Source organism: Leuresthes tenuis, unplaced genomic scaffold (assembly GCF_036924035.1).
Source record: "Leuresthes tenuis unplaced genomic scaffold, fLeuTen1.0.hap1 SCAF_13, whole genome shotgun sequence".
NCBI classification, from domain to species: Eukaryota; Metazoa; Chordata; class Actinopteri; order Atheriniformes; family Atherinopsidae; genus Leuresthes; species Leuresthes tenuis.
In genome coordinates, this window is record NW_027325367.1 from 32,110,266 (window position 1) to 32,129,060 (window position 18,795).

Sequence of the window (18,795 nt, forward strand, 5' to 3'; positions counted from 1 at the left end):
TAGTACATCCAGTCCTCTCAAGGTCACACCTTGTGGTACAAAGCAATCCATCAAAGTAGTTTTTTAACAGCTCTTTTAGGTATATAGTGTTTTCTCAATTTGACAGTTTTATGGTTTTGCGGTGAGCTTATAGAAAGCTGCTATAACGACAGAAGCAGCAACGGTCACATGTGGGCTGAGGAAATCGCTCCCTGTAATTGTGTTGGAAATACTGTGGCTTGGGAAACTGATCAAAGTTTGGAGATTGGCCAGAGAAAAAAAAAAAAGGAATCTATTCTTGACCGTTCTTTTCTTTTGCTTGGGTTTGTATTTCTATTTCTTTATGAGACGAAAAGAGGCAGGTACAGCAAACTGTCATGCTGGTTCTAAACAGAAAGAAATAAAAAAAAAACTTGCAAATACCATACTTTGGTCAAATCAATTCTTGCCTCCATGTGGAAATAATCTGTAATCAATGACTTGGACATATTGGGGTGTGTCCTAAAATGTCTAATCTAATATCACTGCCATTTGTCACATCAGGACAATTCAAAGAGCTGCCCCTGCCTTTCCTTTGTCAATGTGACTGAATTGCCTTAATCCTTCTCTATTAAACTCAAGAATAGTTTTTGGGAACATTCATATCCCTCTAGGCAGCTGCTCTGCACTGCTGCCCAGCAGAGCTGTGTGGATTCGGACAGAGTGCTGCAGCAGGGGGTGGGATGTAGGCTGTTTGTGATGCAGATTTCCTAAAAGAAGAGGACCACCAGCAGAGTGGAGCACAAACACACACACTCCTCAGATAGCATGCTGCTTGTCAGTATGTATGGCAGATTTAGGCCATGTAGAAGCAGTCATATACAGTTTATCGCCAGTGATGTGACAGAAGGAGATTCTGGATTTTCTTCAGAATACTGCAGAGGGGCCAACAGCATCTCAGTCTGCATTAATAAAATCATGAAACAATTGAATTATGCTATTGTAAATTAGAACTGGATATCAAAACTCAGTGTTGCTGTGGTTCAGACTGGAATGTGTCCAGAATTAGGCAACCAGTCTGTAGTCAGGTTCAGAAGCTTGACTCTTCTCTTTGAGCAAATAGCTCATGAATTCCACTTTTACTTTTGATAGGCTCAGTATATTGCATAACAAAAAAGAAGCAATTTTGTGCAAAAACCTCTTTCCTCTTGCGGGGGTGGTTGTTGAACTATAGGAACTGACTAGCTAATTAAAAATATGCTAGCAAGCCAACATGTTAAAAAATGCCAGTCACAGAACCTATATGCTAGTTGTATCCTCTATTTTCGACTTTAAAACTTGCTGTTTTTTCAAGTTTCAAAATGTTAATATTTAAGTTTTAAAAAGTTGAGAGAAATTTGTTGTTTGTTTCTTTCTGACGGCGACAACAACAGTGATATCATCTCCTTCGACTTCAGAGTGACGATCGCGGGAAAAAATGTCGAGCATGCGCAGAACGCTCGATCCAATCCACTGTCGTCTCCAGGCATGTTCAGTGGGCAATCGGATCTAGTTATACCGGGGTCTTAATTCGATCGCAAGTAACCCGATCCGATTAAATTTCTTGTCAGATTAAGCTTGTTGCATGAGCTGAATAACTCAATCTTATTGTAATTTAGGCATTAATCCGATCCGATTGCCCGCATATAACCGCACTGAATGATGTGGACAGTTTTTAGACCCCTCTTTTAGACCCCTCTTTTAAAATATCAAAAACTGACACAACATCTGACACTAAAATAACTTATGTTTATATGAGCCTACAAAATGTTATATCTGTAAAACTGTAACACTTCACTTCCTGAAGATATGAGACTCCTAAGCAAAGTATTTTCATTCAAATGCAGTGATTTATAAAAATAAAGACATGGTCCCCCAAAAAACAGTCGAGTCCCTAGAATGGATTGACCGTGTTGATCAGTCTATTCCCCAATTTAAAGGAAACACTGAGCAACTTCATCAAGCCAACAAGAAAAATGACGAGTTTTGAAAGGTTAAGTATGTATTCCAAAAGTTTTAATGCCATACTGACAAAATCTGAGTTAATGGTTGTAAGTATACAAAGAAAAACAGGTTCTCTCGACAAACTGGAAGGATAACAGTACCATGAGACATTGGGCCAAAGCAGCTTAATGTTGTGTACCACAGCGAGGGAGAGTGGACTCGCAAACTGAGAGATGAAGCTCGATATCCTGATTAAGCTTGGCAAGATGTCACATCATTGTCAGCTTTTGTGTATTGGCTGCAGGATTTACCATTACTGTAATTGGTGATTTCTGTCTGATAGGCTACAAGGGACATGAGGCTTAAGACTTAGTGGGAGGGCCTGGTCGACAGTTTACTTTTCAAGATGTTGAGCTTCCCTTAGACGCTGTCCCAATTACCTATGGGAAAACAACAGACAACAACTTTTGCTCTTTGTGTCAGACATCGTCTATGTTTACTTAGTGTTTCTCCAATCCACTTTGTCATCAGCTAATTGGAGAGTGTGAGATTTATTCTTATGTAAACTACCTTCAGTTAGCATAAGGTAACAGACAAACGAAAACTGGGCTGGCAGTGTGGAAGACACGTCTTCCCTTCCTGCACCACATTTACTTTAACCGCATGGGGTCTGTGACGTTACAGTATGCACTTGTCTCAGATCAGATGCTGCTCACTTTAGACTCCCATACTGAATTAATCTCTTGTCATCAACCGTGATTTTATTATAGCCAGAAAGCAGAAGATGTTATCCATAACAAACCAAACAAAACACAAAACTGTAATATATATCCACATAATGCATTAATTCACCAAATCTCACAAGCAAGATGTAATTCAATTTCACATACCAGAGAAAATCAAAAAATATTGTACCAGTAATAAGTCATCTTTCTAGTGCTGCAGGTGTGTATTTCTATAAAAGTCAAACTTTCTGAGAACACTGGGGTCTCTGCTGCCATTTAACTTCAGATCTCATCTATGTCTGATACCAAAGTATTCTGGTCTTGACACATTGTGACATCCTTTTTGGCAGCATTCAACAAGCGAGTCACCAGTGTGATGGGGAAATGATTTAGGAGGAATTTACAAATTTAATTAGCTTGGTCTCTGAGGATACAGTCTCTTCCAACTTTCATTTAGATGTAATCTTTCTTCTGAGAATACATTTCAGCACACGGCTCTCACAGAAGAAAAGCTCATCTCTGCCTCACTACTTGAAAACAGATAATAGAAAGCGGCCTCCTGGTTCTACAGAGTGTATTGGCAGCAAAAAGTATGAAAATAGAACACAACAGCAGTATTTGACTTTTTTCTTGAAAAATAACTTAATGACAATTTATTGATTATGCATTTCATTGCCCACTTATTTTCTGTTTATTGACTGATCAGTTCAATAACTAATCACTGCAGCTCTAGCATGTGCCACAAGTGCAAACATATTAAACTAATTAGAGAGTATTGGGCCAACTCACTAGTCATTATTGGCTTTAAAGGGTGTAACGAGCAGACAATATCTATTGCCTTACACCACAAAGTAAATGTTCATTAAAGGACAAACATACTTTAAAAGCTAAGTCATGCTTAAAAATTAGCCTTGCTCGTCTAATCCAGAGTCTGATCAGACTGGTAATGGTCAGATCAGTAGAATCTGACCATTACACAATAATATGTTTCAGTAATCCAAATAAACAAGAAACTTTAAACATGAGATTATGGTTTAAAAAAAGAGAAAGTCTTTGGACTACTGTCACCATCCTGCTCCAGTATTCCTTTAAAGATCAAGAAGACTCCTTGAAAGAAGAGCAGACACATCACTTTCTCCACATTTTAGAGTCTCATTAGATCATTAAACATCACCAGAAAATTATTTGGGGTTGGAATATATTAAATGGTGTCAAAGTAAAGAAGGAGCCCTACATAACTGACAAAATGACGAAAACATTGCAAGAGCTGTAACCCTGGAAAAGGGTCTCACATCTTTTTTCCCAATCACGTAATGTTAGCAGACATTATCCTTTAAAATGTTGCTAAAATGTTTCTCTGAAAGGAACTTCTCTCTTTCCAGCTAAAATGCATTGCTCTCTCGCACTTTGTCAACATTCTTGGAAATCACAAGGTTAAATAGGTAATTATATTCTCCCAGCAGCGCTTGCGGTGCTTCAATCAGACGCAAACACTTCTCACTAAGACTTTGTCACAGCTGTCCAAGGATGCTGTTGAAAGAGCAAAGAGGATGGATGGGTGAAGGAGATTGTTCATGGCAAAGAGGCTTGGAGACTTTGCATAGCTTTTGGCCATGTTACCCTGTGACAGCATCCCTCTTGCCCTCTCTAACTTCTTCAAGCCCAGATGTGAAGCCCATCTGTTCCACTGCCAGTACCAGAGTCATTTCCGGATCCTTGGCTGCAATAATCTTTTTATTGTTGTTTTATACCAAATAATTAAAAATAGCCTACCAGATGGCTGTCATACACTCCCTCTGCTTTGATAAGGAAAATGTTCGGGTAGCTTAGAGTGGTGGAAGTGTGGATGGGGAAGCTAGCAGGTGTGCAGGACAAAACTATGTCTTGGTCAGGCCTTGAAAGAATTTCAGGCGACAGCTTTTGGGGGTCAAAAGGTTGCCCATAATTGCCAGCAGCCTGCTTGAGTGAAGGCAAATGGACTTTTCAGAATTTTTTTCACTTCCTCTCACAAAAGCCAAAGTGGTCTGCCACAAACTCATTATGATTTCCAAGTGTGATGATCTGTATAAATGGGGTGGGGGGGGGTGAAGCAGTGAGTTGAAGACATAATTAGTTTTCCTCACTGCAGGAGACAGTATGCTGATGAGACAATGAAAGACAGAAAAAAACCAAGCTGTCAATCTCCCGATTCTTTTTCATTTCTCTGAAGCACCGGTGAGTAATGCTCACAGACCACAAAAATCCCTCCACATCCTGGAGCGGCAGTGCACGACTGTGTTGTACAACGCATGCCTCTGCCAAGTCCACAATCAGAAACCATTTCCTAAAACTCCAGATAGAAGGAAAATCAAATACTTTAAAAGCCTTTAAAAGCAAACACAACCCAGGTCTTGTTCAGTCAAAGGACAAAGGCATAAAAACACTTAGAATAGATATAAGGAGCATCTAATCAGCAACATTTATCAAAGCATTATACAAAGAACTATTTTTTCACTAAAATCATTTTCAAAAAATGTTCCAATATCTCTGAATCACAGAAAGAATATCAGCTTGTCAAACTATTCATCTCAAAATTATTACAAAAACATGAAACAATGAAAGGGCTTAAATCTGCGTTATTTTGATGAGTTTTGGAGTTCTGAGTAAAATAAAATCCATCTGGATACTAAAAACAATATACCACTGTTTCCATACTAGGATCCCAGCAGGGAATTCATAACTTTGTGAAGACAGAACTACTTCAAAGCAGCAAAGTTGGGCTTTGACACACCTCCAGGTTGACATTTGCCAGCTTTGTTTTGGTCTCCAGCAACTCTTGAGAAAACATTTAGACTCTTTAGTGCTGAGCAGGGAGTGGCTGGTGGGTTTGTTAGAGATTGTTCACTAAAAACTGCAGTGAGCCCAGAAAGCAAAACAACAAACTAACACAACCCACAAAAACATCATTAAAAAAGCCGCCCAAACTTTTGTGTGGGTTTATTTTGAAAAGTGACAGATTTTACCACAACTACACTTGTTCATGATGAAAAAATATATTTTGTGCAGCTTTAAATTTCCAACTTAATTCTTCTTTATGTGAAAGACACAATTAACAATTCCACACGTAATGTAGCAGCTCAGTAGAGGCAGGCGTTGCTTTTGTGCTAACCTTGTGTGTCACATGAAATATACTTTGGCTACTTCTTTGGCTGTCAGGAAAACATCTCTGAGCTACAAACTTCCTGTTCATCTACAGAAAAATATGCAAGAAACAGCAATAAAAGTTCAGCTTTTGACTGTAGATTGATGTGTGTGCCTTTGTGTGTGTTTCTTTTGTGCAGGAGGGGGAATTCTGTTTTGGGGCACCTATGGCATGCAATCTTGCGTGGCTTTTATTACCCTTGGAAGTCTTTTTAACTCCTCCAGCAGGAAATGAAACACTCGAATGACTCTATTGCAAAGTGCCGAAGCCATTTACAGCCAGGGCCATGGCATTCCTGAGCATGTGTTCCATATAAAGAGAGGCTCGGGGAGTCACAGGTGCATGCTGCCTGTGTGCGGTATGTGTGAATGTATATGACAGAGCAGAAAACATTCAAGCAAGCAGATAAAGAAAGGGACAAGCGAAGAGTATTTGGGTGAGACCTTACAGTCACCCGTGGGCAGTAAACAGAAGGCTGTCGCATTCCAGAGCCAAAGCCAGCTGCTCTCACAGACTGTTTCAACACTTGAAAACAAGCAATACAACTTTAGATACGAAAGTTGAACTTTCAAGAACCAAAAGATGGACACTGTTGACTTTCTTTCTATTTATGAACAACTACAATCAGTTACTTGCCAGAGTATTATCCATTTAGTCTTTCTGATTCACAAGTTCAATTAGACCTGTGAACAAAAGCTTTGAATAAAATTTTTTGTATGTTTTGACAATGTGATCCCTTTCTATAAAGATTGAATATATTGATAAAAAGTATATCAAATAAAATTTTATTTATATGGCACCTTTCATACTTTAAAAGCAACACAAAGTGCCTCACAGAGGCTAAAACAACAATGATAGAACATACCACCCCTCCCACCCCCATAAATACCCACAGAGACAAACAAACCCATACACGCACACATGCACACACGCTCAGACCCACTATTAGACAGAACTAAAAAAATAAAGTAGCAAATTGACACATGACTAATTTAGATCATTGAACGTTTAGCAAAATCACATTAAAATACATACAGTTGTAGCCACAAACTGAAAACTCACTGCTTACGAAGCCCATATATGGTAAAATACACCCGTTTCTAATGTCTCTAAGTATAAGATAATGAAAAAAAGAAAATCAAACCTAAAAGACTGAGGTCCAGATGAGTAGCTAGTTGGAATTTAGTCTCAACCAGCCTTAGATAGAGCTAAAAGCTGATTTGTCCAGCAACTACACAATCTTTGTTGCAAAACATGATTAACACAAGAACTAAAACTAATCATGCTAAAGAAAATCAGCACCTTTGAGTGCTGCTAACTGCTAACTAGCCAAACCAAACAGTGCATGTTCATGTAATTTCCCAAGTTTCTTTTATGTGGAGAACAACATCTGATAAATATCAAACTGAAACAGAAAAGTGGAAAAGACAGGCCATTCATTGCATTTTTGTTTACACAGCGATTATCTGTCTTAACACTGCTGACAAAGCTACCTCATATTAGCCACCAAATGCATACCAAACCAACTATGAAGTGCAGCAACAAAACCCCTGAGCACACTGAAATGATTTTACTGCTACTGATTTAACAGAAAGAATATGTTTCCTTCCACTCAACACTCATATATATTTTAAAATCAATAAACAATAAATAAGGACCTTTTTTGCTGTTGTTGGTTTTATTAAACTTTCACAGCTTCATCAACTGGCTGCAGGACTTTATTATGAGATGTTACTGCAGAAAATGGTGATTGCTATTAGCAGTAAAAAAAAAAAAACGATACATAAAGAAGGATAATCAGGCGTGCTGCTCTGCCACGATGTGCTCTGGGTGCTCCGCAGAACTGCTTAATATGTATATTCCCATCGTAGTTCTTTTGTTCTCAGGTCACACTGTTATTTGCCCTACGCTTCATTTGCCACAGCAGACTGACTACCTTAATTAGTGGCACTCACTGAGAAACATTAATAAGTGTCCAACAAACCTGAGATGGAATATATTAGAGTTCCATTTTTGTCGACAGTGACATTTCTCATCAACTGCCCCTCAGGTCTGTAATTTCACTGGGCGAATATATTCTCTGCTCATGATCTGTCACCCCATGGAGGTAAGGGGAGGGCTTAGGCACCAGAAAATTCAGAATGGAACATGTACTGGCTGTTGCTGTGTTGTTACATTATTGTTATATAATATATCTTCATATAGCAAGCTTATTTAAATTTCATGACAGGAGTCATCCTCATAAATCATTTTATTAAAAAAAATGCATTTGTAAATCCTTGCTTTATTAGTCTTCTTGTTGAGATATTTCCCATTTCTGTGTGCGTCCCAACATGATAATGCATCTTTAATAATGCCTGAAAAATAGCTTTGTTCCCCTTGACCCTGAAAGATCTTTATTCTCAGATTTTTCAGGGTCATTAAAGACAAACAGCCGCTCTGTACTAATGTTTAAAACATCCCCCAACTCTCCCCGTGGCCAGCATTCACTATGATATTCTGAGTACGTGATGTGCAAACGGCACAGTTCTATGACCTCTGACAAATTAGTTGAGGAAAATAGATGGTAAACCTTCCATTTCACTGATCAATCATCATTGGTAGCGAAGTGCCTGATGATCGGTAATGTTGACCTCAGACTTTGCCTGAAAGAAAGTGGCACATTCTGATGATCTAAAAGTTTTAAAATGTCTTGCAAAATGTTGACTCCAATTTAAATAAATAAGTTCAAACAAAAAATAAATAAAAACTTATGGAGATTAATGTATCATACAAGTACAACCAAAACTATGGACACATTACAATATCAGCCATTTGGGTGATAAAAAAAATGTTCTTATTATCGAGACTCAAGGTTCTGTCCTGAGAGTTGTTCAATGTCACCTAAAAGGACACACATGAGCTGAAAGCAGCTACATTTTCACCACTGTGTCAAGTAACAAAGTGCTGACCTTAATTTGGAAGGATATTAAAACAGGCTTCAGCGTTTTGAAGGAAATACACAGTTTTCCTGAGGAGTTAGTTTCTATATCTTTGTCTTTAACACATCGTCTAAATCTGGTATGGCATAAGTTTCATGAACCATAAAAGGGTTGTGCAACTGTTCTTTTTTACAGCCCTTACACCTGCGCTGTTATTGGCTGGTGTCCACAGCCACTGTGCTCAACGACCGAATCCCAAAAATGTCCCAAAACCAGAAAATAAAAAGACAAAGAGCCATGGTGCTGTGGAATCAGATAAAGCCCCATTCGTGTTCTAGTAGGTCATAAGACAAGCCTCATGAGGATTTATTCAGTATGAGGCTGTGAGTGTGCATTATTGAAAAAAAGAGCATGTACATATATGCACATCTATATATATCCATATATATACACACACATATACATATGCATTACTGTATAAGACACTGCCTGCGATTCACTTAAAGCAGACTGCTCTGTGATGTGAACTCACAACCTTCCATAAAACCACTCAGCCAACTTGTTGCATATATGCAACAGTCTTTTCTCTTCTTCCATTCTTCCACCTTTACTTGTTTACAAAGAGGTTTAAGTTTTGTATAATGCATTCCCTTGCCTTTTACCTTAACCCTGACATCACAGCTGAATGTGTAACCCGACTTAACCAAACCTTTACCCTAAACTTAACCATAATCTAAATCTAACTCTAAGCCTAAAACCAAGTTTTGCACCTCAAAAATCCCAATAAACATGGTGGGTCCACCATTTGCTCTGCATAAAACACATTCCACAAATATAGAGAGTTCCCTGTTTTTGGACCTTATGAACATAAATAAACACACACACACATACACAGATCTAATATCACCAAAATGCTGATAGGTGCAACAATTCTTCTTTTCAGCAGCCAGCTGCTGCATATGGAATAAATAAATTAAAAACTCAGCTGATAAATGACAGCAGCAGACATCTGAGGAACAAATTCCAGAGAGGTGAGGGTCTGAATGAAAAGCTAAACTGCCATGAAGAAAGTAAACAGCAGACTGCTAAAAAGCTGAAAAATAAAACATTGCTTCAATCTCTTTCTGCTGCTTTGCAGAGGTCTGAATAATTAATCTGTCTGTGTCTACTCCAGGGGAACAAAGCCTATAGAATGAGTCTGCTTGCAAATCAGTGCTCCTTTTTCAACTTCAGAATATTCCCAACTGAATCTCCAACATCAGAATCACCATGTTGCAACTTCTCAGACATCTTCAGAAATTGAATAACATCACTCTCCATATGTTCGAAATTCATAACTCAGTCTCTCACAATACAGACAGAGTTGAAGTTTTGTGTCAATACACAAAAGTGATCCACTGAAAATAAGCTTTTTGTCACTAAAGTTGCACATATCACAATACTAAAGCTATAATACCTTTAGAAGCAGATGAAAACATAAACATAGTTTTACCATTGTGATTTTTTTTCAAAATTTCCAACATTTCATTACCTTGCTTATAGAACTTCCTGTTATTCAGCACAATGAAACACGGCTGTGTATCGCAGCCATCCAGCACAATACGCAGAAATGACTGAAATAACTGGCTTGTCTATTTCTAATTCAATTAAATTCAATTCAATTTTATTTATATAGCGCCAGATTACAACAATTGTCTTCTCAAGGCACTTAAGTAATATAGTCCATAGAAGCTGTGTCAAGCTGCTCAGAGCAAATCAGGCAGACAGGAAGTCAGACATACAAAGAACACACAGAAATTAAAGATCCTGCACATACCCCAAATCATAAGGATAAAAGTTAACAGCTCAGAGGATTTTGATCATGGGCATGATAATTCCAATGAAAAAAAAAACTAGAACAGAGTGGATGGAGATTAATTGTACAAGTTTTAAGAGACAAAATTCTGCTTCTGGTATGGCCTTGGACAAATAAATCCCAATATTGTAAACCACCCCCAGGATGTGAGTGTTTAAACCAAGAAAATCATCAATCTTTGTAAAAGTTTTGCTGATGTCTTTGTTTACCTTTGGAAACCTACTGAAAGTGGCTGTCCTGTTTTTTTGTCCTTTTTTTTTTGGTTCGCAGTGATACCTTAGATTCATGTTGTAACCACTTACACGATATGCTTTGGAGACCTTTAGTAGAGACTACTTGTACTGTATATTTAACCGGTAAGCATCTTTATCAGTGTGCTTTTCTTAAGTTTAAAGACAATTTTGTGCTCCTTCAAATGCGCTGTACATAATCGTACAGCATTTTAAAGAAAGAAATAAAGAAGAAATATATAAGAAGAAAAAAAAAAATATCCAAAATATCCATCTTTAGTCAGTATCTCATCACATTCCCTCATTTTACTTATTTGCTCCATTGCAAACCTAAAGAAATAGTCCACACGTTTAGTTTCAAACAAAAGAGAAGAAAACAGTCTCCCTAATTCTCTGAAATAGTTGTACACTGGATCAAAGGTGACACACACAGGAGAAAACAGAGCATTTGTTGGGGACTATTTTCAGCAGCCAGTAAGTCTACATTTTGCACTGTAAAAAGGATTTCAGGTAAGCATAAGATGTATGTTGGACTGCAACACAAAGAAACTACAATGTGTATTAATGCTGCGAAAGGAACACATCAGTCAGCACAACAGCATGGCCCACTGCTGTGTTAAATGGTAAAAAAGTAAAAAAAGAACTCCGTAGGAGGCAGCAGGAGACATTATCTGTTGGGTCTTTTCGCACTGAGCTTCAGATATGTAGTGCTGATATTCAGCACAACATATCTGAAGCTTTTGTATCGACCCATTAAACCAGTACTGACTGAGGCCTATTCTTGTCTGCTACCCAGCATGGACATATCTGCCTGCGTCTTTTCCAAGGCAGTGAAACAGCCGTTGCTTTGACAGGCTGCCTGCACCCAAAGAAAGGACTGTCCAATGGCTGCAATAGGGACCAAGTGAAGGGGAAAGACGCAACGCCAGCTTCTGTGAGGGAGGACTCATTCAAGCACAGCAGATTCGGGGGGATTTACGCAGCTCGTCTGCCAGCAATAAAAGGTTGAAACAGGATACTTGGTGAGATTAATTACCTAGATAGGCCACGATAATGCCATTTAAATGGGAAAGTAATTAAAGTGCACCTTCCATGAAAATTATTCATTGCTGACGGATTGGATGACAGACAAATCAGGAGCCATTTACAGAAAAGCTACAGGTTAAGTGCTCCAGACTGCTACTCTGAGACCACCACAGTTTTATTGCAGCTGTTGAATCTTACTGATTTGCCCAGCTCTGATCAAATTACAGCGAGCATGTGGGGTGGTGAAAAGAATGGGCTCCCAGGTAACGTAAAACCAGCGACAAATGCTACAAAGAGGATCTGCTTAACTAGAAAATTATACTGGCTGGCACTGGTCAGTGGGGACTCCTGAGAATCAATCAATCCTTCTGTTTAAGGCCACCATGGAAGATTAGAACACAAAAAGGGATAAATCAATGTCCTTATTGTTCCCAAAGTGTTACTTTCACAAATGTATGGACTAATATCCATTAAGTGATGATAGAAGGGTCAATGAAGTGGGCATATAGATTACCATTGAGATGGTTATCAATTTGCACCTTTTTTTTTACAATCACCACTCTTCAAAAATGATCAAACCGCACTTCAAACTCTGCTGTCTTCCACTTTGAAACACAGCTGCTAAACTGCGGGAGGACAGTGAATCAGAGTTTGACTGAGACAGCCAAAATAACTGAGAATATTTGCTTCTCGCGTAATGCAAAAGCACAGAGGTTCTTCAGATCAAAAAAGAATGCTTAGCTTACATTCTTGTGTGCCGCTGTACTTTTTTTCCCTTGTGCACTTAGAGATTGTACTGAAAGGAAGAGCCTGTTGTTCTCTTTGAATGTTGAAGTGGGTTTGTACTTGAGGGAGTGTAACATCATCTTGCATTCACAAAATGTTGCTTAACAAATTAAGCTAATAATGGACAAAAATAAAAACTGAAGATAACTCTGCTTTGAAGAGTGAAACTCATAAAGATCAGTTAAACACTTGATATCAAGGGTGTGGTCGTATCAGAAGTTTTGGGATGCACGGTGGTGTGGTGGTTTGCACTGTCGCTGCACAGCAAGAAGGTTCCAGGTTCAACTCCCGGCTGGGGCCTTTCTGTGTGCATGTTCTCCCCGTGTATGCGTGGGTTCTGCCCTGGTACTCCAGCGTCCTCCCACCGTTCAAAAACATGCATGTTAGATTGATCGATGACTGTAAATTGTCCCTAGGAGTGAGTGTGAGCGTGCATGGTTATGTGTCTTGTTTGTGATGACTTGTCCAATGACAGCTGGGATGGGCTCCAGCCCCCACCCTAAATTGGATTAAGGGGGTATAGAAAATGGATGGATGGATGAATATCAAACTAGACAAAAAGCTTCATAAAGCTATTTGAAGAGAGACATTGTAGACCGATTTTGACATGAAACAAGCTGCTCAGTCGTTTTAAAATCATCGCTGGCACTTGAGTGGCATGGTTGCATAAAAACAAACTGGTGCATCAGGAGGTGTAGTACAGTTCATCTGTGCTGATGACAGAGTGAGATTTCAAACCAGACACCAAACAGACTCGGGTCTGCTTTTCAAATGAACAACTACTAGATATTGTGATGTAGCTTTTGCATGAGACAGTTGCTTATCTGCTGTCTGTCTGCTGTCAGCTGGTCAGGGAGCAATCATCAGTACAATGATCAATTTGTATGAGCAATGCATTCCTTCATTTAAATCCTTTATCAACTTTGGTGACAAAATGTCCAAAAAGGTAGTTAAAATGACAGAGCATTCTGCCACTGTCATTGCACCTTATTTTCTTCTTTTCTGCTCTTATCCACAACATTCAATCGATCTGCGTACTTTGACTAGGACTTTCAGTTAAATTTGAAATGATCCACCCATGTCTAAATTACATTGTAACAAGCAGACAGAAAAAGCTAGTGGTGGTAAGTAATCTTTACAGGTCTCTTAAAGGTATTACAAAAAGTCAACTTTCAGGAGCTTTCTGTACGACTCACACCAGCCTCACTGACTTTGGATTTTATTCTATTTTACCTAAAAAATACAAAACAATAAAATCAGTCTCTATTCATTCTTTGTATTGTCCTTACTGCTTCTTTATTGCACATAAACCCTATGTCCCTGGTCTTAAGCTGAATATGCACCTTCAGCATATGTACACAAATACAGGTCCTGTAGCCTTTAACATAGCAACTATCCATCCATTTCTGTGCCCCATTTTTCTGGTTCAGCATTGTGAACACCAGCCTGAATAAATATCAATGGTAATTTTATGAGCAATACCCTCACACAAGTGTGCTGGAAGAACAAAAGACCAGGTTTACAAGTGTGCTTCAAAAAAGCCAAGGCAGGAAGGAGCTATGAGGGCCTTCGAGGTTGGCTCTGCGACACTGTCGACGCACAATGAAGTGCTGATTGAAACCTACTTTTAACTTCAGCATGGGGTGACGACAAAGATGGCAACAAATCCTCAACATTATGTATTTTTATTCAACTGCAGCAAGGATGTGGCAGAGAAAATTAAGCTTATGAACTTTGCAGTCTCTACTTAAAGTCATTTAAGATGACACTAAGAGGTAATTAGGTTTCTGGGACCAATAAAACCTTCTGAAGTTTCAGCCTCACTAGACATTTCCTTTGGTTCAATTAGAGGAGGTAAGAATTCCTCATCAGACGAATAAGCATCTGCATTTACACACTGGAGTTTCACTCCTTCGGTCCCTACTATGAGCCTATGTTCATGCTGATTATCATTCAGAAGGTGGAGATGGACGGAGAGAAGAGAGGGCTCCACTACTTTAAGGTTCTTCTTTCATTGCCAAGAACTTCAAACGCCATGTCATGCAAAGGTTAGTCAGTTCTGAATGATCCGCCATAAAAGCTTTGATAGCGCATTCATTCTCTTATGAGTGGTCTTGCATGCCACTGATTGTTTTAGGAATTTCTGACATTTCAATTACAAAGCATTCAAGCATTCCCCAAAAGCCAAAAAAGAGTTGGATATAGTGAGGCTCCAGTGAGCAGGTCATGAGAATGGGAAGCATTGGATGACACTCAATGTAAACGCAATGCTGACCTAATGCTGTCTGTTGTATTAGAGCTCAGAAATCACCCCAGAGACACGTTAAATGGGCTATCCGGTAAGTATCTATAAAGGTTGATACAAAGGTAACAGAGGGGAACATACGATTCAACAAAAAAAACCACTTTATCACAAAAACACCTCGTTTTACATGTTTCCTACTGACAGTAGTTTCTTTTAACCATAAACAGTTTTGTTTTTTCTTTTTACTGTAGAATACCAACAAACAATCCTTTACCTAATAAATAGTAAGATTTGTCATCCTTGACATTGTAAATTCTGACTGAGATTCTAGCTGTGTAATTAGTGAAGTAGAGTATAAGTACAACAACAACAATAATAATAATAAAAATGATTGTTTTTATTATTATGAAAAACTACAATAATAATCTAGATTTTTTAATTGGGTTTCTGCTTTTAAATCAGACTAAACTCATTGTCATACAAAGTCCTTCTGGAATGCAGACGTTGGGGATGTGGGATGAATATCAATCAGTCTTTTTTTAAGTACATCATCAGCTTTCTTAAAGCATATTAAACCTGTGCTGATTTTCTATGAGCAAATGTTATGTATTCTTCTCAATGCAGTCTTCTGCTATTCCAGCTTTCACATTAAAGGTATTATTCTGTTCTGTTGTCCTACCACTGAACAGATGGAGGGGGTCGCCTTGCCTTGAGGAACCGTTCACCCCAACGGAATTTGGTCAGTCTGGGTCTCAAAGAAGACTTTTAGTATTGCATCGAGGTCTAAATACTGTTTGGGAGGCTATTCTACATCCAACTATAAAACACATGAAACATTAAAGAATATTTCAATGATTTCATTAGATATTAATAATAATTATTAAACATACAAAATACAAAATGATAAGATACCTGATCCAACCCGGGCCAACCCTGCTGATTATAGTGTTACAGCATTCTAAATGGTGCCACTTAGTCAAAATGATTAACATGACACAGTCTTGGCCACGCATGCTACTCTCTCTCACTGCAGATAATGGCTTAATATTCCAGTAGGTTATCTGGGTGATGGTGTATTGTCAACATGCCATGTAGAATTATAATAGACTCAGAAGGAGCATGTGTTAATTGTTTTGCCTTGTCTCCCTGACCATACAACCCTGTGACACATTCCAGCTTTGTCATGATTTTTGTCATATTCCGTGCACATTTGTTCATCTGATCACCCCCCATCTTTCAATCAGCCTTTAACACAAACATATACGTCTAGAAAACTGAGATAAATCCTGTGTTACCACCAGCAACTGTAGCACACGCCTGAAACTATCATTTTCAAAAGACACATTTGAGCACATTGCAAAGGATATGTGCACTTATCTAAACAGAGACGGTACAAGCTGAGAAGCTACTGTGAAACTTTAATCCTCCTTCTTTTTACCACCAGAGCCTGTGCAGTCTTTTGGGTCAACTCTGTTTCATGGATGCTCAAGCATGAAAGGGGAATACTGTTGGGTGGATCCATAGAAATAATGAATAAAAAGGTTGTAGAGTTTGTCACTACAAAACAAAATATTTTAATTACAACAAATTTCCGCATCACTGAGCTGTAAACACACTATGAGCTCTTCAGGTACCACTGGGAGTCTGCATCATGGCTAAGCAAATAACGCTTTCCATTGCATTGCTTTAATACATATTCAATTAAATTAGGCAATATAAATAGTGGAAATACAGATCATATCGGGGTATGCCCATGAATGTTGATGGAAATTACAGTGGTTTGCATATGAGAAGTTTTCAAAATCATACTGTCAATTTCCATGTTTAAATGTCTGATTTTAACGTGGCAAATGATGCCTGCTCAGCTGGCGCTTCATGCTAACATACATCACAGCCTGTAAAATGTGAAAGACAGGTCTGACTGAACTCTAATCTACTTTCAGCTTTGAGAAAATAGTTCAGGAATAAGGAAATCTGGCACTGATTTACTTTTTATCTCAACACAGCTCTTGTGTCATTACTAAACTGAAGTAAGACCTTGGCTAGCACATCATTAAATCTAACCGTGACTTTTTTATACCCCTTCTTCCTATCACCAGACGGCTGAAGCCTTTCCCAGCTACCACTGGGCAAAAAGCAAGGTATATCTCTCACCAGAGACAAATGAGACAAAAAACTATGTGGGCTCACACTCACTACTATGGTCAATTCAGAATCGGCAGTCAAATATAACATGCGTGTTTTGGACAATGGGAGGAAACCTTTTTCAAGATTCAAACCAGGAACCTGTATGCTGTAAGGCAAAAGTTTAAAAAAAAGAAGTCATTTTTGGAGTTGTCAATGAAAAGATGAGGACTGTGTGTTCCCTTCTGCCTCGAAGCAAGTTGACTCTCACTTCATCTCCATGCCAAGTACACAGTTACATCGATTTAAGTCTTGTTTAACTCTTTTTCAAGTGACAAAGTGTATTTCCTAAAAATTACAAAAAAAGATCAATTCCAAGGTCCACTCTTTCTATCTACACAACAAAAAGCATTTCTTCTGCACAGAAGAAGAAAACACAACTATTCAAGTGGTGCATCAGCATTATCAACAAACTATTAGATGTTAAAATCCTTACCCGCTTGACCTGTAGCAATGCTAACAGCTGCAAACAGCCTCTGTGTGCGGCTCATGTCCGACACTCCGTTAACAGCCTCCACCTCAAAAGTGTAGTTAGCATGGGCGAGCAGGTCCAATATGGTCACGTCAGTGTCCACTAATCCGGACTGTGCAGGAGAGTATCCCACATTCGGACCACATGGTACACATTCCTCAGGCTCCCAGGTGCAGCGCCTGCATATAACCCTGTAGGTGACATCATTGCGACCACCAGTGTCAGCTGGTGGGCTCCACTCCAGGCTAACAGTGGTCTGGTTGATGTTGTAGACCAGGTTCTGTGGCGCAGAAGGAGGTCCTGTCAGAGATGGACACAGAGGAAGCCAAAATTAGATAACTGAGTACCACAAAAAGTGACAGCCAAGTGTGTGCATGGACTGGATCTGTGCTTTCACTGTTCTCTGTCAATGAAGAAAAAGAAAGGTACATGACATGCCAGCTCCAGCCTCAGAGCCCAACACTGACACTCAATTATAATAAGAATCCCAACCAGATATAAATGGTGCAGGTACACTGAAAGAAAGTGAGCTATAGCAGGCACCGAGGTCAGTGTTAGAGGGCTTACAAATCAAGCAGCAGAGTCTACACTTTGAAGGGGAGGATTTTTCAGTCAGAGTTCATGAAACAGTTTTTATGTGACTGTTTTTGTCATTACAGGCCCCCAACTTTCATGTGTATTTCTTCCACTGAAAGGTTTCTCTGTGAAAAAGATCATGAAATCATACACTGTAAGATCTGTTTAAAATGAGCATTTGCATGGCTAGCTTTTACATTCAAAATAGAACAGAACTATAACATAATTATGAGTTTCTATTCGTGAGAATAAAATAATAGATTTATTAGAACAGATTCCCTGATGACTGGTAAGCCTTGAAAACAGTACAGGCAGACACAAAGTTTTATCATTGGCTGATAGATTTCAGCTGCTAAATGAAAGCATATTTACAGTTTACTTGGCTTTTAAACTGACCCAAAAAAAAGGCATCGGAAAACTAGTGACAGCACACTAAAAGAAAAGCGCCTGAAATAATGAAAACATTTCCACAGAGCTGATGGTGACTGACATTTGTTAGATATGATATGTATCAGGCCTGCTATTGTTATTTTATGTTTGTTTGTAACCACAAGTGACATTTTCACAATTTTAAACATGAAAATAGTCAAAGTTGCATGATTTTTCGCTTTTAACTCACTAACTCACTGCTCTTTTACAGTGTCATCAAGCTT

General features: G+C 38.7%; 1 protein-coding gene across 4 annotated transcripts in view; it reads right to left on the minus strand.

Annotated features, from left to right (window-relative positions):
- epha7 (eph receptor A7) overlaps positions 1 to 18,795 on the minus strand; it is an 84,777-nt gene that overhangs the window by 36,941 nt on the left and 29,041 nt on the right. For all 4 annotated transcript variants that reach the window (XM_072362762.1, XM_072362761.1, XM_072362759.1 and 1 more), the window contains exon 5: positions 17,531 to 17,866. In XM_072362762.1, the coding sequence (XP_072218863.1) occupies positions 17,531 to 17,866 (336 nt within the window). The remainder of the gene's footprint in view (positions 1 to 17,530; positions 17,867 to 18,795) is intronic.